The sequence below is a fragment of the Montipora capricornis genome, chromosome 10 (assembly GCF_036669925.1).
Source record: "Montipora capricornis isolate CH-2021 chromosome 10, ASM3666992v2, whole genome shotgun sequence".
Taxonomy (NCBI): Eukaryota; Metazoa; Cnidaria; class Anthozoa; order Scleractinia; family Acroporidae; genus Montipora; species Montipora capricornis.
The window spans coordinates 57938678-57961177 of NC_090892.1; the positions used below are offsets into that span (position 1 = coordinate 57938678).

Consider the following 22500-nt stretch of genomic DNA (forward strand, 5'->3'; position numbering starts at 1 on the left):
ACAATGGAAATCCTGTGGACCACAATTAAGTGTCCTGGATCAAATTAAACACGCCACATGTGTGGCCAAATTCATCGAGCAAACTGGTGCGACTTCAAGCAGAGTTAGTGTTCCATAGAGTCATGCCTCGATATAAAACCCCTTTTGCCCAGGGGAGCCTTGCATTTGAAGGGGAGGGGATGCTCGTCAGAAATGCTCGTCGGAGACCAATCTGGGCGTGGCCCAGGCTCATTTTGACCTCTAAAAAAGACCATATTAAAAACATATTGTAAATGTTGATATTAATTTCTTCGCGTGCAACCCTAAACGAGACCTTCACGGCTACATATGATGGCTCAGGTCGTCGCCTCGAAGCCTACTCAAACTACAACGAAATAAATAAAATGAATTGTATACTTGCCGGCGCAATACTTCTCGTGAATCCCACAACACCAAACTTTGAAGCGCAGTAAACGGGGCAAAATGAAACCGGGTGAATTCCTGTTTAGTCAGATATGGAAACAAATACTGTATTAACTCGGTTACATCCCACAGACAGAAGCAACCTTAGCATAAACCTCGCCTTCAAAAAAAGGCCGCACCCAAAAGAGTGCTGTCTTTTTATTACGTACGTTGCAACTAGCTCGTTACTCGCCCTCCCAAAAAATCAAGATTCTGTCAGTCTAATACTCGTGCTCCTCCCGAGTCAAGTTAAGGTTGCGTTCTCCTGGCGTCGAACGCAATAAGCAACACAAATAACATGGTATATTCACCGACGTGAGAGCTAGTTTCGGTTTGCCTTATTCTGACCACCGCCCTAATACAAAGTTTAAATCTCATCAGTGTGCAAAATAATAATATTGCAGATAGCAAACTAAGGTTAAGTGCAGGCATTCTGCACTTTATCACTTTATCACTGGTTCTTAGCCTGTACCTTACAGCGACCGGCTCAAATCGTTAAAAACAAAACATGTTCGCGAGGGGGAGGGGATGGGAAGACTTCTTGAAGTGTATCTTTTTGGAAGAGGGGGGGGGGGGGAAGGGGGGCAAGAGGGAGAGGGAGATCAAGAATCAAATGGGAAAAGACATTGAAAGATAATAACGGCTCTGTGAAAAGAATGTGCCTTAAAATACAACTTTGGAGACACTCCCTCGCTGTGATAGAAATACGATACTTTAAGCAAAGTTATCCGGATGGGCTAGTATGTATGTTCTTCTTGAATCTAACCGATATTTTTCTCTCACCTCCTGTGGAAGATAAATTAATGATGACTCCATTCTTCATGAGCTCAATTCCAAGGAACGTACCTCGAATAACAGAGTTCTAAAGGAATTCACCAAAATGTGTTAAGTTTAAAAATGCCAAAAAGGTTCTACGGCTGTATGCCTGTTTATCAAATTTTTGAGCAAGTATTAGTGTAAATAAACAAAAATCAATGGATTTCCTAGGTTCCTAGGTTTTGGCCTAACCGCAAATGCATGAACGCAAATTTACCTACCAGGTTAACGCATAGAGTTCTCTCCCAGTCTTTCTCGTCCATTATTGCAGCATTGTTGACAAGAATATCCAGTTTACCGTATTCGTTCATTGTTGATCTAAATTCCGCTAAGAAAAAAATCAAACAGTCTGAAAAAATGTAAGTTAGTGTTCATGCTACCGTTACCAATATATGAGGCATATGGTGATGTCGCTGATCGTGTTTTTCCAGAAAATTGCATGTTTTTGCTTGCACATTTCTTCGTGTTATAAAACAAAATGATAAATACCTCGTATTTCGTCTCATTCACAGTCCGTGATAAAAGCTACTGCCTGCTCCGTTGTTTGTCTCTTAATCATTTAGAGCTCTATTGTGACATGTTTGATAAATTACAATACTTAACAATTAGACCCGTAGCCGGCAAGGGCCACGAGGCCATGAGGCGAAGCCGAATGGGCTATTGACCCGTGGCCCTTGAGGGCGAAGGGTCTAATTGTCTTAGTATCACCCAACTACCCGGACAGAAAAGGCAATAATAAAGTTAACAAATGCAAGCTGAAGAAATATTTATTTGGGAATAAAACGAAAGAAAGCGCCACGCTTTTCGCTACTCGAGAACTATTACTAATAGTCCTCTAGTATCGTAGTCAATTAAATTGCAGGATTTGCAGTAGTCCACTACTTGGGTGATACTGAAATACAATAGTAACATACTTAATTGAACAAACCCCATGCATAGGGGCTTTTCAGGGCCAATGAACCAATCAACGAAATGGCTGAACACAACAACAACAACAACAACTGTTAAGAATCCCAACTGGCCGGTGGCAAACCAGTTGGTTGGATGGCTATTTATAAGTGCGTCCGAGAAGTTAAACAGTGGTCAGAACTAGTCTTGAACCCGAGAACTCCTGATGTCATAGCAAGCTTCCTAACACTGTGCCGCACTGCCTCCTGGCACGAATAATAAATAAATACATTTATTATATAGATACTGATGAAATACCAGGATTTCTCCTTTTTCTAAAAAATCATATCTTCACCGCGCGCAGTGATCGTATAATTTTTATCTTGCGCATGTGAGAATATAGGTGTCGTCATGGTAACGAACACGATTAGCCAATAAAGCGTGAGCTTCCTCTTCATTGTAAGATACTTTTGTGCTTTAATATAATTCTTCTCTACTACATTAACATTTTTTTTGCACAATTTTACATTATCATGTTTTCTTTTTCATAGCTTTCATATCTTGTTTCACATTACACAACAAGCGTGTTTTAGCGGTTGGTGGTAAGCACTTTTTCATCATTTCGAAATTGAGTAAAACCAGTTTTTTTTAACTCTAGACATTTCATCAATACCTCTATAATAAACAGAACATTACATGGCCGCTTGGGGAAAAAAAGGAAGACAAATCCACAAAGTGAAATTTTGACCGCGCGTGCTTTAATTTTCTACAAAGTTCATTGAACTGATTGGTTGATTTGTCAAAAGTCATTCAACTGTGAACTTGTAATTTCAGTCTTTGTTAGCCATTAAATCAGAGCTGAGTAATTTTTTCATGTATATTATTAGTGTCTGAATCGATGTCCCAACTGAATATTAATGCTCGGGAACGAGAAAGCGAGTTTAACGAGATATTTATTATATCTCGTGGCGATCTATTCTAACAAGAAAGCACACTACAAAAGCGAAGCTAGAGGGACGTATGAAAGAATACTTTTTTCATCATTTAATAAATACGTTTTTTTGATATGATATCATACTTCATTAATTGATAAATACATCCTGATTTCAAATCAGTCGTTTATTATTTGATGTAAGAAATCCTGATTTCAAATCATGTGTTTATGATTTGATATAATAAATCCTGGTTTCATATCATGCGTCTATGATTTGAAATCACGACTTCATGATTTAAATCTAACTTTTAGATTTGATATCGGAGAAATCATGGTTTAACTTAATAAGTATGATTTAACTTAATACCTAATCGGCGCGAGCGAGTACATGTGACAAGTCACACGATCATCTATTGCGCGGGAAAACACAAACATGTCGGATGAATTTTCAAGGTCAATTGCTTCTGCCATATCCCAGGCAATCCCAGGCAGTTCAAAGGGCGGTCGATGAGGCTCTATCACGTCTTCCAAATCAGGGAGTCACTTCAACCAGTTCAAGCTCCACCTCAAGCTCGACCTCGACCACCACATCGAGCTCCAATTCAAATTCTCAAGAGGTACGTACATGTGCTGGCCGACAAACGGTCATTGTGTTCGTCTGGAATCTCGTGTGTTATTTAATACTGAATATTTGGCCATTTTCATATTTCCTGTCTTACTGTAGTGTTTGATGCTGGTTTCTGTGGATTGCATGTTGTTCCAGCAGTTCAATAAAAGTTGCGTTTGGAACAGAAATCCCCCGCCTTTTACACATTGTATTTTCTCACCGTTGCGTGACTTCGTTGATAGTTGCCAATTAATCGGAAGTTAGTTATGACAAGCTGTAAGGTTTCGTTTCAAGTCGTTGAGGCGCATGCAACGGTGAGAAAATACAATGTGTAAAAGGCGGGGGATTTCTGTTCCAAACTCAACTTTTATTGAGCTGTTGGAACAACATACAAACCACAGAAACCTGCATCAAACATTACAGTAAGACAGGAAATATGAAAATGGCCAAATATTCAGTATTAAATAACACACGAGATTCCAGACGAACACAATGACCGTTTGTCGGCCAGCACATGTACGTACCTCTTGAGAATTTGAATTGTAGCTCGATGTGGTGGTCGAGGTGGAGCTTGAGGTGGAGCTTGAAGTGACTCCCTGACTTGGAAGACGTGATAGAGCCTCATCGACCGCCCTTTGAACTGCCTGGGATACGGCAGAAGCAATTGACCTTGAAAGTTCATCCGACATGTTTGTGTTTTCCCGCGCAATAGATGATCGTGTGACTTGTCACATGTACTCGCTAGCACCGATTAGGTATTAAGTTAAATCAAACTTATTAAGTTAAATCATGATTTCTCTGATATCAAATCTAAAAGTTAGATTTAAATCATGAAGTCGTGATTTCAAATTATAGACGCATGATATGAAACCATGATTTATTATATCAAATCATAAACACATGATTTGAAATCAGGATTTCTTACATCAAATAATAAACGAATGATTTGAAATCAGGATTTATTATATCAAATAATAAAGTATGGTATCATATCAAAAAATGCTATTTATTATATAATGAAAATATTGAGAATATCGAGGTAAATAATTTATTTACAATCGGCGCCCATATATATTCAAAGCGTAGAACTAAATAAGATAGCCAGCAACCTTCCAGCTGATCCTTCGAAGTGACGTCACAGAAGCCAAACTTAGCCTGTCCTGGGTAGTCAATGTCAAACTTTTTCTTTGTTTCTTCACAAGCTGTTTTGTTTAAGTCCAGGAAGACAACCTAATTAAAAGAAGACACGATATTCAGTAACTAGATTTCTGTCTGCACTTCAATAATTATTAAACTAGGACAAAAAGTTAACCCATCATCTTACTGATTTGTTCATCCTCAGTTGCCGGTTTCGAGGAGCAACGCTTCATATTAACTTTTGAACGACTCAAAATATTAAAAACAACATTTCCTTCTCCACTGAAACGATGTTTGTTTGTATTCAAGTCACCACAATTACTAAGTCTTTCCGAGCATAGCCGTTGTTTTTACAATAATCAAAGTAAACAATAAAAGTAAAAGCGATGAAACATTCTTTCGTAACCAAGCAAAATTACTCCTTATTCTTTATGTATTTTTAGCTATTCCCTGATTAAAATTGCATATTATTGCATAAGCATGAAGACAAATCATAAAAATGCATTACCACTATACCAGCTTTTGATGTATCAAAATGAAATTTAAATAAGGTAAGCGGGTGACGAACGATTTAATGGTTGAGAAATCATAACGTTTTAACATCATTGACATTTCTTCAGCCGGCTAATTCTTTCTAGAGCTCAAAGGTACAAATTTTGCATTATTCACTCTGTTCGAAAACTACCTTAGATTTGGGGTTCTTGCTGTTAAACAGAAATGCGTGCAATTCTTCAGTGTTGATGCCAGTTGAAATGCTTGCTTTCTTCCCAGTTGTTTAATTAAGTAAACATTTAAAGGATCAATTCCAAACCATTTGTATCAAGCAACGATTGTAATTTTAGTCAGTGATTAGAAGAGTTTGTTTCCTGATGAATATGTTTTAGCGTGTAATTAATAAATCATTTAATACTAAGCTGATCCCAGTTATCTTCAGTTGTCCAATGATTTTGTTTACTGAAATATGATTCACCAACCTTTGCGCCTTTTTGCAAAAGCTTCCGGCAAGTTGCTTTTCCAATTCCAGATGCGCCTCCAGTTACTAAGGCTACAGTGCCTTCAATCCTCATTTTTTTTTTTTAAGAATATATCACAGGAACTATAAATTTCAAGTCGTCAACACTTCACTTGAACCACTTCAGTTTGGATGCAGATGCTCATTGTGACTGAAACTATTTGCATATATCTGTGTGCGCAAGCTGTCAGTTAAATCTGTCCGGAGAAAACAGTTTGACAGTAAGTTAATTGTTTGAGCTTTCAAAAGAAAGCTATAATCCTTTTACATTATCAAACACCGTGGCATCAAAAGTCGGAAAAATCCTTCAAAATTATTTCGTAGACACCAGAGATTTGCATAAGCATTTATACTGTTTATACTTTGCAAAGACCTTAATGCTTCGTTCTTTACTCAATACTTTCCAATTTAACGACGAGAAGCACACGAAAGTAAATTCAATGAGGATTGCACTGAGCTGATTGACTAAGAAGTGTTTCGCGACTTTTTTTTTTTAGCTGATTAGAAGAAAATACACGTTTTCCCGCACTTAATATTCAGCCTCGTTGCCAGGGTAACTATGGGAGAAGAGGGATGACCCTTGGACCGAGTTACATAGCCTGGCACTGAATCACTTTTCCAAATAAGAGTACATGAACACGCATTTTTTAGACCTTAGAACCGAGGTGGCTTTTGGCTTCGAGCTTTGCATGGCCAACAACACACAGACAGAAACGAGCTCTGTTCCAGCTAGCACATCCTGTGATCTGTCAATCAATGCTTGGCCACGAGATATCTTTCCGCTTCCGGTGACGCACCCTGAGGCCTGAGGTTTTGCTCAGAGAAATTAGTTTTGCATAGCGCAAGACAAATCAGTACACGAACAACATCGCACTTGTTTAAAGGGGTTACGATTCTGCACTATAAAAGGAGCGAGAATGCCACAAGAACTATTGGCTTAATCAAGGATAACCCAGGCGTGATGTTTGTTTACATCTAAAACTCGAAAACGAAGTACCCAAAACTCGAAACGAAACACCATAGAAAGTAAACCGTTTTAAAATCGTGCCTTCGTCGTTGTTTTTAAACTCCCCAAGATAATCAGGCCATACTTGCGATTCCCGGGCACCGCGGGGTTTAATGATCAAAAAATGAAGTAATTGTTTGGTAGTGCAATATTTGAATGTGCAAAATGGTGACTTTAACATACCTGACCTCTGTCTGAGCTGTCAGTCATCCAAAAACTGAAAAGAGGCAGTGTGGCCGAGTGGTTAGGGCGCTTGCCTTAAGACTCGGAGATCCCGGGTTCAAGACCCGCTCTGACCACTCTTTGAATTTGTTCCCGGTATTCCCTGGTTCAACTTCCCAGCTGCACTTGTAAATAGCCAACTGGTTTGCCTCTGGCCAGTTGGGATTCTTAACAGTTGTAGTTGTTGTGTTCAATTGTTTCGTTGATTGTGTTTCATTGGCCCTGAAAAGCCCCTATGGGGAGCGGTCAATTAAGTATGTATGTATGTATGTATGTAAGGCTTTCGGTTTAATCGGAACGAGAGAAGAAACTTACGGGAAGCTCTATTTTTTTCTAAGTTCTCATTCGAGTTTTCTTCCCGAGCACGCTTCCCGGGCTCCGCAGTCCCTGCTTCCTCTTTCTCGTCCTTTATCCGAAAGCCTGGAACATAGGAAACATAACGTGGCATAAAGCTTTCCTCGGTCATTCCCCCTGACTCCGGGGGGCCCCCTGAGGAGCTTCACGTTATTTAGCCTCATTCCTTATTGTATACATCGCCGATACTTATCGCTAATAAATAGTTTATAAAGTTTTAAATAACAATTTGCTTCAACGAAAGTGCTAAATGGTCTTAAATGTTTCAATAGCTCAATAATTAATTGTGGTGTCGATGGTGTAACAAATGCTGTTGTTTCGCATTTCCGTGAAATGTCAGGTCGGTGACCCTTGCCAGACATTAATGACGTCATAATGTGGGCAGAACCAGCAACTGTGAGTATTGGCAGAGTGGTTGAAAGTAAGCAATAATGTTGGTCTTCGTAATTGCTTTGTTGGTCTGTTCTTTTATTCAAGGAACTTATGGTGCTTATGTCAGAGGTAAGATCTTCCTGTTAATCCAGAAGTGATATTTTTTTTGGCAAATTCCGTTTGTAAAATTCGTCAGCTTAGGTAAAATTAATTAAAAGCCACGAAGGAAAATCAGTCCTTCTCAAGTAAGAGATCGAACAGGAAGCACGAAAGAAATGGGAAAGGCTTTTGATGCGAGAGGTAGGGCAAAACAAAACGTACGTACTATTCTTTTTAATTCTGTAGTAACCATTTCCGCTCCTGTTTTTTTTTCTTTACGAGGGAAAATGAAAGGAAAAGCTAAATGTACGTGAACGACTTGATTCCCCCCCCAAAAAGCGGTTTCTTGCGCGATTTATCGGCGAATCCTCGCAACTTGATTAGAGAAGAAGGAAAGATAATCAAGGTCATGAAACATTAGCACGGTTATCATATTAATTAAATACAACCTTTTACACGGAAAACATGAGAGGAGAATGCAATGCGCACAACCACCGCTGCGTTTGGCAATCACCGCCGTTTTAAGTCAACACGCACCTTGCTGGAAAAGGCTCAGACGCATACATAAAAGCTTTCGGCTCTTCGCACCTCGAATGTTATTGTGATTTGAGGAAAGCTGAGAGGAGTACTTGCTGGACTCATCAATCGGTGCACCACTCATGCAAGCCCAATTTTAAGTCTGTTATCTGGGTAACCTCATCGAGTGCCGCGGCATAAATTTCGCATGGCTTTTGCTATTCAGTCAGAAGTGAAAGACATTTGTCCGCTGACATATACATGTATTGTTAATCCGTCTTTCAAACAGAAGGTAAGTGAACAAAGACGGGTTGGATGTTAAGTTCACTTTTAGCTAATCTATTTTTTTTCAACATTCTTAGCAGGTCCTGTGCCAACAAATTTTTCTGAGTATAGTATTTTATCGACGGAAGAATTTGATAAAGGAGGAGCCCATTTCATGCTAGGTATGTTTGACTTATGATGATTAAAATACAATGCTGGGTACCAGAGGTTTTTTCTCGCGCGCGGCACCCGGTAATTTCGCGCGGTAATTTTAACGGCAATTTTTCGCGCGGGTCGCAATAGAGACATGACCAACACCGGAAACAGCGCAAGAAAAACCTCTGGCACCCAGGGTATTAAAATACGATAAGCTGCTACGGTTTTGAATTTGCTCAGCGTGACGCGACAATAATAAGTTGCACCCAACGGGATTAGAGTGGCGCACACCTTTGCTTCAACAGTAGAAGCAAAAAGGAGCCTTTGGGTTGCCTTCGACAGCGGTCGGCCTCTCAAGAAAATGTGCGGTAATGTTCGCGAACGTTTATGATGTGCAATACACTGTATATGGCCGAAGTATCCAATTACACCGAACTGCCTTTGTATGAACGGTCTTAAGTGAAGATTGAAGATAGAAAATGAACGTTTTACTGTAGAACTTAACCTGTCACTTATTTAAACGGCTTCAGCATTTTCTTCAACGTGCATTCAACACTGTTGAAAAAAAAACATGTGAGATGCGTTCAGTTTGAAAAGGTCGCTCAATATTGTTGACAGGGTAACAAAATGTTTAAGCTTCTTGAAACGCTTTCAATCAGATTTAAACCGATTTAAACTTTCATTCAACATCGCTTCAACATTTTCTTTGTTCTCGAAAATAATAACTGGATCGGATTTGAAGACGTTGGAACAGGCCGTTCAACAATAATTTGTTGGGAAAGCGCACGCATGCTCACGTCAGGCGGAAATCTGGACGGGAGAGTCTGGTCTCTTGTTCCTAGTTCCTTGCAATATTTGGACCCCAGACCTCTTCTCTTGATTGAGGGAGAGAAAAGTTCTGGGGAACCCTGAAACAGTGTGTTCTCATTGGTCTCCGTGAAGAACAATCAAAAGCGTCTCTGGTGCATTCATGTTAGCACGAAGAATGAGCAGGCGCCGTAAGGTTCAAATAGCCAGTTTTTTAAGCCAGTTTTGCCTATAAGAACCCCACGGCGCAAAACTTCCGCAAAACTTTGTTTCTGCTTCCAACATTTGCCTAGGCGTTCGTTTAAACATGATGGGCCCTTACTTGCTCTTCAAAGAGCACTGCCTAATGTAAACTTCAGGTGGCGGGGCATTCCGGCAACAGTTAATCCAATAAAATATATTAAAGTACGTGCAAAACAATTTTTTTACGGTCTTTGCTTACACTTCCTGTGGTCTTATCAGTAACATTAGGGAGCTTATGCAAGTACAACGACGACGGCTACGAGAACGCCATGAAACAATAGAGAGCTTTAGATTCTAGTACGAGAACGACTACGAGTACGAGATTTTCTCATAGAACATCATTGAGCGCGCGCAAACCAGCGTCATTTTGGCGGGAAAAACGTTATGCCGCCGTCATTTTAGTACGAGGTTTTGCAAAAATGTCGTCGAATCAAAACAAGTCAACAACACGGTAGCATTTTTGGCTTTTTTTGATGAGCAAAAAGGCTCAATTATCAGCAATAACAATAATCAGGGGCACCCAACGACCAATTTGTTGTAAAATGTATTATTATACCCCAGTTAATGAAAATAAATGTTATTAAGGCATTTTCAGTCGTTTTTCAGTGTTGCTGGGAAAATATTATCTGTTCCTTTTTCCCAGCAAGACACACAAGAAATTTCCCAGCCAGCTAGATAAAATTGGTTGGTTTCCCAGCCAGCCGATCAAATTTATTTCCCAGCCAGGAATTCCGCGCGCTTTCAAATCCTTCGATCCAAAACGACCGAACAAAAGCGACAAAACCGGGACAAAACAGGTTTTTTCCGCAAGCGCAATCACTCTGACCAGCCGTCGTATGTTTGTGACTACTGTCTGGGAGAGGGAAGGGGTTCTGTTTTTTTTTTTTTTTTGTTTTTTTTTTTTTTTAGTCGTCCTCAGTCTTCAGAGTTTCTACAGCCAGCTCGGGTTGAAATGCCAGAAAAAGTCAGTAATTCCCAGGCAAAACCTCTATCAATAACAAAATTTCCCAGCCAGCTCATCGAAACACCTGTATTTTTGCCAGCCAGCAAGATTGCTCTGGGGAACAGATAATGTGAGGAACAGATTCGCTGGGTGCCCCTGAATAATTGAGCAACCTATACCACTAACAAAGAGTGAGATTAAGCGTATGGGTTATAAATTTCCTTAGCATTTTCGCCAAAAACGGGCAGTCAAAACTCGTACTCATTCTCGTCCTCGTCGTAGAATCTAAAGCTCCCTAATAGCTCTAATGAGCAAAACCAAAAACTTTGCACGGACTGCACGTGCGTTTTTCATCTTGGTACATTTCTTTTCCTTTCTCGTACTGACAACGACGTGAATTTATCAAATTTCAGGTTGTTTAGAGGTCGTGAGAACATCACCAACCATTTTTAACTTTCTCCCCAAACAACCCCACAATTCATGCCAATTTTATTCCTGTAATGTTGATTCACACTTTCCATTCCGAACGACATGGGGTTAGAACGAAGGTATTACAATAACAGGAAATAATATTTTTAGACAAAGTTCTCGTTGGCGTCGGCGTCGTCCTTGTGTAAGCTCCCTAATTATTACGTGAAGCAGGAACCCATCACCCGGAGCGTGCAACTTACCTATTTTCGTGCAACGGCGTTTTCACAAGTAAGGTTATTTTTAGATACGCCTTTCCCGCGAATTAGTTTTCAAAAGCCAATCAGAAGCGGTGCATAATTAATAATAAACTGTTATTAATTATGCACCGCTTCTGATTGGCTTTTGAAAACTAATTCGCGGGAAAGGCGTATCTAGAAATAACCTTACTTGTGAAAACGCCGTTTCACAGACGCTGTATGGAAGTTGCACGCTCCGGGTGATGGGCTCCTAAGTGAAGGCGACGATATCTGTTATTAATACCACTATCATAAAGAAGCAACTCGTGCCGAATTTCAACTTCATCTTTGTGTGCTCACGTCCTCCGCAATAGTCCATTTTACAGTTGTGTGCATAGTTACCTGGCCTATGAATGAAAGTGAGGCTGGAGTTGACCTCGTTTTGATAGAAACCTCACTGCTTCTCTTATATAAATCCTTACTAATTAGCATGACAACAACATCATTCATTAACATAAGAAAAGGAGGGAGGTATGTTACACTGTAAAATGTTTCGTGCAACTTGTTCCGCCACAATGTCGCCAAAACATTGCGAGACAAGTTGCACGAAACATTTCACAGTGTAGCAGCGCATTTACAACTGAAACAAAGCTTTTTAGTTAGTGACAACAAGTTTTTTTGTCACATTTAATCGCGCCATACAAACATACCAAGATGTCAAATTATTTTTCTCAGGACCGAAGCCAAAGCTGGGTCAGCCATTAAACACATGGGAATGTCAAAGAGTGACTGGTGTGCCATCGTCGGTTCGCCGTGAATATGACCTGAAACCATTTTACCGGAAGTATTTGCATGCGTACGGTATTCCCATCATAAGTTCCAGTCGGGCCCAGGACGACGCACTCCGCAGAGCTTGCTATGTTGTTGTGTTCCTGTTCGCAGATCGTCAGGATATCCGAAGTTGGTTTTACAAGCGGCGAGGGAGAGCTGGAGTGATTGCGCATAGTGAAGGGGTAACAAGTATCCCTGAACATTCTTGGCTTGGAAGTTGGTGGAACCAGCGGGCAAGGGGTCTGGGAGCGACTCTAACACACCCTATCTCTACGTGTACGAAAAAAGTAAACCTAGGAATTCAATAGGAGTTTTTTAATCGGAGATGAAATCGTCTTTGTAATAGCAGCCACAGTCTCAGGCTTATATCGCCGAACATGTGCTATACAAATTGGGGAGATTGAAACAAAATCCCGAAATAATAATCTTTCTTTAGTGGCAGGTGTATTTTGCGCTGGACCACTGTGCTTGTCACTACGGGCAAATCTTTGCTGACGTCATTGTCTAATTTCGTCTCATTAGCATACGAGTTTGCTGACACAAGGCATTATGCTATTTACAAATTGACTTCAATAGGTAAATGAACGTGTTAGAAGTAGAGAAATTTCCAATTTTAAGCCTTTTAACTTTAATAACGAGCAAGTTAATTCGTCAAAAACTGATACAATCGTGGGTGGCAAAAGCACTAATGAGCTCTTACATTCTTTGTAAAAATCGTCATTACTCTGAGATTTTCTGGTAAATTGCGCTTGAAGTTTCAGAGATAGCTCTCTATATCTCTCTTTTTCGCAACTTTCTAAGAACGAGGTCGCTTTCCAAATGAGAAGTAGCTCTCAGTCAAAGCAATTAATAAGTGTATCGTTGGTACTTTTGTAGGCGGAGAGGAAAATATCTTGTGTTACAAAAGAGGAGACCGCTATTCAAGAGAGGATATATTCTTGCACGAGTTTGTTCACGGATTACATAACCTGGGTGTCGCATCAAACGGCGCCATTCCAAGCTTTGATGCCAGGCTGAGCCAGCGATACAACTACCTTAAAAGGAGCGGGACGAAGTGGAGGAACACTTACGCCATGTCAACAGACAGGGAATATCTCGCAGAAGGAGCTCAGAGTTACTTTGATTGCAACGATGAACAAAATCCGCCCAATGGCATCCACAATCATATCAACACGCGAGCAGAACTGGAGTCTTATGATCACGTTCTTTATGGATTTTTGAAGGAGATTTTTCCTTGTCAAAATAAATTCCTGAAAAGATGCGATGCCAGATCAGGTCTGTGCAGTTTACTTTTTTTAAATACTTTTTTCCCCCTTCTCTCTCTCGTTTACCATTTTTCTTTTCTTTTTCATTTAACTTTCACTGGTCCATCTCATTAATCATTCATCCCCTCAGTCAATGGACGATGCTACTGAGAATTTACTCTCTTAATACCCAGCGCTTTAGGACTGTAAACCTTCTTGGATAAGAGCTGTAAACTGCAGGCCCCGTTTCACGACCCTTGGTTATGAAATTCTGCAGGGTGTTAAAGTGCTACTATGACCAAAAACTAATTCCTCAGTTTCTTTGGATTTCAAACTATGTTAACTAAACACTTAGTGACCAAAGTTTTAAGTTCCGATTTTAAAAAGACACTTGTTTATTTTAACTGGAATTTTGTTATCCGCCATTATTAACATGACGTCAAAGACTCAATGGTTTAAAAATACAATGCGCGTGTACGCGGCTGAATTAATATGCAGCACGGGAGTTTCGGGCTTTCAAATTTTTAAACTCGTGTTTTGCATACATAATAAGTTGCGTTTACACGCTGGAATTTTAAGCTAGTAAGTAAATGACGTCACTTTTCCCTAGATTCAACCCTCTGTGGTGCAATCGGTCAGGTTTGAACGTGAGTAATGGCGGACCGTGAAATCCAAACCTTACAATCAAAATAAACAGCCTTTGGATAAAAACCAAAGCTCAAATCAGTTGTTAAGCGAACATGCTTTCAAAATCTGAAGAAAAAAAGAAAATGGTTTTTTGATCATAGTAACACTTTCAAGAACCCACACTCTATGCGCAAAGGGTGGGTGGGGTACGAAGCTCCCGGTGATATGGTATGGCCTGAGCTAACAATACTTTGAGTTGTGCTACAGTTCACCTTGCATCACTGAGCAAAACCTGTTCAAATTCAAATTTAGAAGGACTCATCGTCTTTTCTATTTGCACGAGCGTAGCAACAATGCTTTCAAACTTTGACCTCGTGTTATATTAATTATTTACCATTTTCTGTATCTTATGCTTCTATATCCTAAGGTGTAAAACCATACCACTTCAAGATGAATTGTGACAAAGGTGTGTATTTTATATAGTAACAGATACAAATTAATTAAATTTTCCTTGTTTTGGTACATAATAGGAGCTGCTTTTCCTTTATTCTCTTATACTATTCCATTCACTTGTCATTTCAGACGGCCAAGGAGTTTTGATGGATTTCCAGACCAAGCGACCCATAAGGCCAACCTTACCCCCAAACACCCCTCCTATACCTAATACCCCTCCCCCTCCAAACACACCTCCTCCGCCTAATACCCCTCCTATACCAGATACCCCTCCCCCTCCAAACACACCTCCGCCTTCTAATACCCCTCCAATACCTGATACCCCTCCGCATCCAAACACACCCGCTCCACCAAATACCCCCCCTATACCTAATACCCCTCCCCCTCCAAATACACCTCCGCCCTCTAATACCCCCCGTACACCTGATACCACTCCCACTCCTAATACCCCTCCTTCTCCGAATACCCCTCCCACACCCAATACGCTTCCTCCCTCAACCCCACCGAAACCTAAAACAACGCGTCCACCAGGTAAGCCTCACGGAACACTAGAATTTAAGCGTTAGTTGCTAAATATCAACCATTTTGACTATCTATACGAAAAAAAGGCGTGTCAATAGTTTCTTCTTTAAAGTTTCATAAGGTCTCAGGGGTCAATAAGCTGTCAGGGATTCATGAATTCGCACAATGATTATTAACGAAAGCTAGAATGTTCGACAGAATGAGCAAAACTCAGTAAATTCCTCTTTTTAGTGGAGCACCATTGGTAAGAAAATAGGGAGTTTAAGCATGCGATGTTTGTGAGCCGCGGAGGACAACCGAAAGGGAGCTGTTTTCCCTTTTAACTTGTCTTATCACTACGACCTTTATATTGCTAAGTATCTTTCCTCTATTAGAGATGATTAGGTTAAAAATTTGGGAGACACTAATCTCGTACCCAGAAGAATTAGGGAGACACTTCTGTCCTGGCATGCGAAATGTTCATTTCCGGTTACCGTCCGCGGCTCAAAAACGTCGCGTGCTTTAACTCCCTAATAAGGTAACCCATGCATCTGTGCAAGAAAATTGGTTTTGGTCTCCATACGACCGTACGGCCACCTCTTCATGTATGCCAGTGCCAGGATCCTGCCAGTGCGAAAGTTTGTGGTGCAATCCGCGTTTTTTGACGGGAACTTCTTTTATATTGGACATTCATGTTATGGTTAATTGACATCTGTAGAAACAAGGTATCCGCTGACAACATATCACGGGCTCAAGTTTAAAGTGCATCGAGGTTAGCTGTTTTTTAAGTTGACCGCTGACCAGGTACTGGTTTTCGATTGGATCGCAGCCTCAAGCTAGGTTAACTTATTGTAAGAATGAATAACACGGGAGCCCCGCTTTTAGGCTTGGCTAAATCTATATACTATTGAAGGTCTTTATTGTGTTTTCAGTGTGCCGAGATTACAACCTTTACTGCAGCTCTTGGGCGCGGGCGGGGCATTGCCGAAGTAACCCTGGTTACATGTTACGCTACTGCAAAAAGAGCTGCAATCGATGTAAGTAAATCAGTCAACTATTCAAGGAAACAACGTTTTCCTAAGCATCTTATTCAATAAAAGAATGTAAGAAAAAATATGTCAGGCTTTCACTAAATTTCAGTCTCATAGACCGAATGCATAAATGTCGGCCAAAAAAACATTCTTTTGTTTAGGCGCTAATTAGCCTCACTAGCCTCGTTTGCATGGACAAAATACAAAAGAAAGGTTGCTTGAGAGCGAGGCTAGTGAGTCTCATAAGCACATAAACAAAAGAATACATTTTTGGCCGCCATTTATGCATTCGGTCAATGACCACAGCGATATAGTACTTGCGAAGAATTTGCCAGATTTTGTGATGTTCTTCATGACATTCATTCCATTTCTCAGCACCGTTTTAGTCAAAAGATTAATATTACAGTTATTCATTCTTTTAAAAAAGGCCCAGACCTCAGATGCAAGGATAATAACTGGTATTGTAACGCATGGAGCAGAAGAGGAGAATGCTATAAGAATCCAGGTTTCATGTTAATTAACTGCAAGAAAAGCTGCGGGAGATGTTAATCAATGGACCAACAGAGGGCCCACGGAAACCACTGGATATGCAAATAACTTTTTCCACAGAACTCTTGTTATTTAGAGAGACCAATACATTATTTCCAATTGACATTTGACAGTTCTCAGTCTACTATTTCTCGTTTTATCGTCGAGATCGCGTGCCTCTGTAACGCTCACCTTTGTTTGCTATAGCGAGCGAGATCTGGAGTTGAAGATCGACAAATCGACCGAGTGGGGTAGTGATTGGGGGAGACAGGCTTTTCGCGAAGGCGTACTTTTTTTAAGACGTGAGCCGTGTACAACAGGCATACGGTATCTATTAGAGTACAATTTTAAGTGCTATCTTTGTTCCGATGTACTCCGCCTGAGCATTAGCTCTAGGAATGGAAATAAGCCTAGTTTTTTCTCCCATCTCCCACGCTAAACACTGCCTGTCAAAAATTTCCATTCCCTACAATCTCGGTGTCTTTGTCGCTTCTCCCAGATCGCACGCAAACGTTCGCGGGGCTACCAAACGGGAAAATAGGGGACTGTGGACAGTTTAATTTGACAGAGAATATAAAGTTTTTTTTATATTTCATTAAAATACGAGAGAGAGCTCGGTCAAACTTCGGTTCCTTCTACTACATAAGACGATGAGTGAAATTTCCGTAATCCTTGTACATGCATGCGTGAGAACTATATAATTTGTACGTTTGGGAATTAAATACACTTTTAATACTTTTTTTTGTACACTCATGAAGATTATTCACTTTTCTTGTGTGGGAAACGTCTGCCGTTTTAATCCGCCTTTAATTCAATTTAAATCTGCTATCGTTCTGAATCATATTTTCTTTAGCTCAGTTGTTTTAATAATTGCATCAGTATTCCATAGATTACGTGTTCAAATCCCATGAAAGCCAAGCGGTTGTTTAGATCCGAACTTCCACACAAACCTTTGAATAGGCCATTTGCACTAAGAGGTCATGTGACATAGTTTTCATGAAAATGAAAGCTATATGATTTTGCCTTCGAAAAACGATTAGTGGGTCATATCTTAAACATAATAATAGTGATTTGGTTTTTCAAACCCGCACCATTTTCTTAAAATGAGTAAGTTCCTCGCTGGTCACGTGACCGAAATGTGATTTTTAAAATTATGAATTGCTTCTTTCTGAACACAAGCTTTGCACTTAAATTTCAAGGAGGGTGTTGAAAAAATTATGTGCTAACGTTTACAGCACATCTGAGCGTAACTATTAAACGTTTAACAAGATATAAGCAAAAAGTAGTTTTGGCCGCCATATTGGAGGGCAAGAGTATGCCCTCCAACATGGCGGCCAATACAAATCATACTGCTTTGTTGAAAAATCAAAGTGCCATAAAATATCTTCCTTAAATGCGTTTCCTCTCAAATTTCGGGTGTAAGCTAATTTTTATGTGCTCTGTCAATTTTTTGCATCAGCAAGATTCCAACTCATTGTTTAAAGGAAGCAATGGTCACGTGACCTCTTAGTGCAAGTGGCCTATTTCTCTCCATCTTGCCCTGATTACCCATGATGCACTCAGGAGCGTGAATTCGTCTATTCTTCACTTCTCCACATTGAATCCACTGGTACGTCAACTTTCCAATTCGCATAATGACTCTACCAACCTTGAGTCAATTCCTTAGTCACATTATTTATTCAGAATAATGATTTGGTAGCAAATTTTTAGTGGTCCATTGAATCGTTTACAGACCCAAGATCAAGCTTTTCCTCTATAGCGGTTTATTCCATTTTTGTATTGAATTCAGGTCAAAACACTGTCGAAACCATTGGCAGTATCGTCAATCATTTGTCTAAAAACCACCTGCACTATTTACTTCTATTTTCTCAGTTAAATTCTGAGTCAAATTCTATAGAATCAGATGTTCTTGACTGACATACTGTTGAATTAATACGACCAAATTTGCATATCTACGGCAACAATCGTTCTCGAATTTGCGGTTTAAAGTTATATATACACGAAGGTTCACCGTTATATAAAGGCCTTCCCAATTGGAATAAAAACAATGTTATAAAGTAAATGGTAAGAGGTCAAATCTCGGTAACAACGGCATCGCATGCTTTCCACGAAGACGTCCGCCAGCATATGAACGATACTTGCGATATTTCCCGCATTAAGATTTTTTTTTTTAACAAAAGAATCTGTTCAGTTTCATTGTCAATGCTGTGTTTACCTAAATACCTGCTTATGTTTTTTTCAAAATTTATCGTTAATTTTTGGGCTACATACATCCGTGCATACATTCGTAAATATTCAAAATCCGAGCAGATGGTGAACAAAATGAAGTTCTCACAAAACATTGTAAACAAACGTGCACACAACTACCTTAAAAAGCGGGGGATAAAATGACTCAGGACCGATCCAGCTCAAAAGCGTTTGTTCAAAACTCGCAGAAACTGCCTTTGATAATGTGAATTGTCCGTAGAATCGCAAACGGCTTTCTTCCTGAGTTTGTGACTCATAAGAGAAACGTTGGTAGTTTCTGCTAATCCATATTTGCGGGTATGAGCTTCAAGAGAAGCTGCAGTTTCTTCTGTGAAGCCCTCAAGTTTCGTAGACTCGTTCGTCGCTGCCAGCTCTCGAGGACAAAAGCTCATGTGACTTTCTGCGAGGCTAACCTCGTCTTTTCGCGGCAAGTGCCCGATGCTGTTTCTTCTTTGTAATCCCTTGTCAAATGCGTATTTCGTGGGCTGTTTTTCCTCCTTGCTAAATGCGCGACGCGAGTAACGCTGCGACCCTAATGAGGTGGGCATATTTTTGCTTAATTCACTGAAACCAACTCCTCCTTCCTCTTCACCGAACAGATTGTAACTGAAATGGTAGATTTGCCTCTCATCTCCGTTGACTTGACTTGTCATAGCAAGAGCATTGTATGCGCTTTCACCGAGTTTAGAAATTGTAGAATGGCTGGGCCGATTCTGCATTCTCACCAGACGGATTGCAAAGCCACGTTTTGCCGTTCAGTTCAAGGAGGAATTCTCGTGAACAGGAAAACAACGAATCCAAAGAGACTTAAGCAAGCTGCAAGAGAGTTTACGTGACAGTACACTCATTTTTTCAGTATTGTTCTTTTTTTTGCAGCTCGCTATGTATAATCGTGTCATCTGACATCAGCTATCCATCTCATTTTAATTGCCTGTTTGGATGAGACGACAGTAAACTGCTAGTTTTCAAGATGACAACTGAATTGCTTTATTCAGTTAATAATTTATACTCGTGCCAGGCTCTTCTTATTGTTGTGTGAATCAACAGCAGGCTTTGTGCCATAAATTTAGACGTCGTAGTATATTCTAGCAAGTCGGTGGCGGGTGTTTCGCTTAACAAAATCATCTATGTAAAAGAATTCTGTTTTAAATGACGACTGAGCAGTTAACAAATAGTCCCAAATAAAAAGAACAATCCCCCGCCGAAAAGATCCAAAAATACATAAATATGTGAGCATTAAATATTAAAAGCAATGAAGTCGAACCGAATGCAAATCTTCACACATATAATAAGCTATACTGATATTACTTTACACTATCCCAGGTCATAGTTATAGAGGGGACTGCTTTGGAAGCTCGGCAAACATCAAAGGAGCAAACAAAGATGCCGCAAGGTTTAGGTTGGAAAGTCCACGACCGTGAACAATCTTTTGTTTTGTGGCTCCTTCAATATGCATGAATTACGTAACCAACACGTTTTTGTTGGTTAGTTCCTCAGTACAGAGTAAACAACTATTGTGTTTTGTGCACGGTCAAGGCCAAAAAAGAGAACGAAAACCTACAACAAACGAATTTGTCGGGTTTCATAACCATTCCCCTCTATTAACTATGTCCAGGTGTATTAACCTTAAAACTGAATGTGATAGAACATTTTTCATCTCAGTCATAAAACTTGGGAGCTCTTTACCTTTTGACATTAGATCTAGTTGCGTTCGACAGAACGCATTTGTAATCAGAATATTAATATTTGCAAATCAAAATGGCGACTAGCAGTGTTGATGTCGCCATTTTGAATTTAAAGTATTTGTAATACGCATGCGTATTTGCCTCACTAAAAATACTCGTGTTTTCGGGCATTTTAACTTGATCAAAAACAATAAACAAACTTCGGTAATTAACATATTATAATGCATTTTAACTTGACTTTTCTTATGATACAAAATACATCTTCAGAAGTGACGGTTGAACAAAATTTAAAAAAATTTATATAGACTAATATTTGTAAACTTTGAAAGAGACTAGTAGCTAGGTTAAGAACAATGGTCTTAAAGAGGAACTGAGGGCAAAAAAAATAAGGGAGTTTTGAAGCAGGCAACCGTGGACAATTTTCCTGTTGGTGTACGTTGGATCAGTGGCTTGATCTGATCGGCGTAATTACAAGTTGAGAAGCTAAATATTTTAAGCAAAAGCCGATACAACGTAGATTTGATTTTAGTGGTGTGTTATATTTCGGCTGGCCAAACCAGCCTTCTTCATGTCAACATTCATTTACTATATATTGCACATAGAAGAAATCCAATGTAAACTCTCATTAATAATAATAATAATAATAATAATAATAATAATAATAACGTCTTTATTAAAAGCATACCATAAAATTACATATCTGATGTTAAAGTAAAAAATTACAATGATTAAGATGAATAAAAAAGATTAAATTGATTAAAAAGTCATATGGGGTATTTACACAGCTAGATTATATTTAAAAATTAATCTATTAAAAAAGCTATCTTTAAAACTTTCAGTGTTAATACAGGGCCTGACGATGGAGTTCCTTCGAAGGTTTATAGTATGGTCTTTGTACCTTGGGAGCAAGCTTTTTAGTGGATGATAATCGCGTTTGAGGCTACAAATAAGGCGTCTGTCGCTTTCCTCCAAAAGTTCATATATGTTGTAATTGGCCGACGTATAACGCCTCTTGTAGCATCTCTGTAGAAACCTTTGTATAACAGTAAGATCGGAAACACTTGCAGCATAAACCGAAAGACCGTATAATAACTTGGGGATCACAACTAAATTAAAGAGGTGGTCTATTTCATCTTGCGTATATCCTTTATGTAGGCTTCTGATAACAAATAAACACTTGTTGGCTTCTAGGAGCTTGGCCTTGACATGCAAGCCAAATTTACAATTACCTTGAATTGTGACGCCAAATAAAGAAATGTTGTTATATTGTTTGATATTGTGAGACATTGGGTAGACTGTAGAATTGCCTCTCTTACGCATGATTATCTCCTTACATTTACTAGTGTTACAATGCATGTCATTTGCAACAGTCCAATTCATAAACTTGGACAAGGCAATGTCAGATATATCCGGGGAATCCTTAGTAATCGTGACTAAGACAGTTGAATCATCTGCATACTTAAACAAGGATATATCTTTGTACCCATCTATCTCTAGGTCATTCAAAAATAAGTTGAAAAGATATGGGCCACTGACACTTCCCTGTATTGTTCCCTTGTTAACAATTTTCCACTTGCATGTCAAGTTATTAAAAATCACCCTTTGTCTTCTGCCATCTAGAAAGTTGGCATACCAGTTAACAATGAATACATTGTACTTGAAGAAGGCTGGTTTGGCCAGCCGAAATATAGTACACCACTAAAATCAAATCTACGTTGTATCAGCTCTTGCTTAAAATATTAAGCTTCTGAAAAAATAAGCATTTTCAGGGTTCCTGGCATTTTTTATTTACACTTAAGACCACGCACAATATTGTTTTCAACTCTTTTTTGGCATATACGTCGTTTTTCACCTAACAAAAATATTTTTATCCCGATTTTGGGCCATCA

General features: G+C 39.5%; 3 protein-coding genes and 1 long non-coding RNA gene across 4 annotated transcripts in view; 1 reads left to right on the forward strand and 3 right to left on the reverse strand.

Annotated features, from left to right (window-relative positions):
* Nucleotides 1-5999, reverse strand: part of LOC138018901 (15-hydroxyprostaglandin dehydrogenase [NAD(+)]-like) — a 19901-nt gene extending 13902 nt beyond the window's left edge. The window contains exons 1-5 of the mRNA XM_068865573.1: nt 5798-5999; nt 4796-4916; nt 1479-1585; nt 1225-1303; nt 397-480 (exon numbers count right to left, since the gene is read on the reverse strand). Coding sequence (XP_068721674.1) covers nt 397-480; nt 1225-1303; nt 1479-1585; nt 4796-4916; nt 5798-5890 — 484 coding nt within the window. The 5' untranslated portion in view covers nt 5891-5999. The remainder of the gene's footprint in view (nt 1-396; nt 481-1224; nt 1304-1478; nt 1586-4795; nt 4917-5797) is intronic.
* A 1834-nt stretch (nt 6000-7833) lies between these two features.
* On the forward strand, nt 7834-18480 carry LOC138018902 (uncharacterized). The gene is made up of 9 exons (XM_068865574.1): nt 7834-7918; nt 8767-8850; nt 12200-12571; nt 13172-13570; nt 14594-14632; nt 14749-14946; nt 15118-15150; nt 16053-16161; nt 16592-18480. Exons 1-9 carry the CDS (start codon nt 7849-7851, stop codon nt 16698-16700), a joined length of 1413 nt encoding a protein of 470 aa, XP_068721675.1. The 5' UTR covers nt 7834-7848; the 3' UTR covers nt 16701-18480.
* The window catches only part of LOC138018907 (uncharacterized), a 27975-nt gene continuing 22863 nt past the window's right edge, over nt 17389-22500 (reverse strand). Inside the window, exon 2 of the long non-coding RNA XR_011126079.1 lies at nt 17389-17629. This is a non-coding gene — a long non-coding RNA (uncharacterized lncRNA). The remainder of the gene's footprint in view (nt 17630-22500) is intronic.
* On the reverse strand, nt 18341-19850 carry LOC138018906 (uncharacterized). Its single transcript, XM_068865577.1, has one exon. The coding sequence runs from the start codon at nt 19643-19645 to the stop codon at nt 19088-19090; it is 558 nt and encodes a 185-aa protein (XP_068721678.1). The 5' UTR covers nt 19646-19850; the 3' UTR covers nt 18341-19087.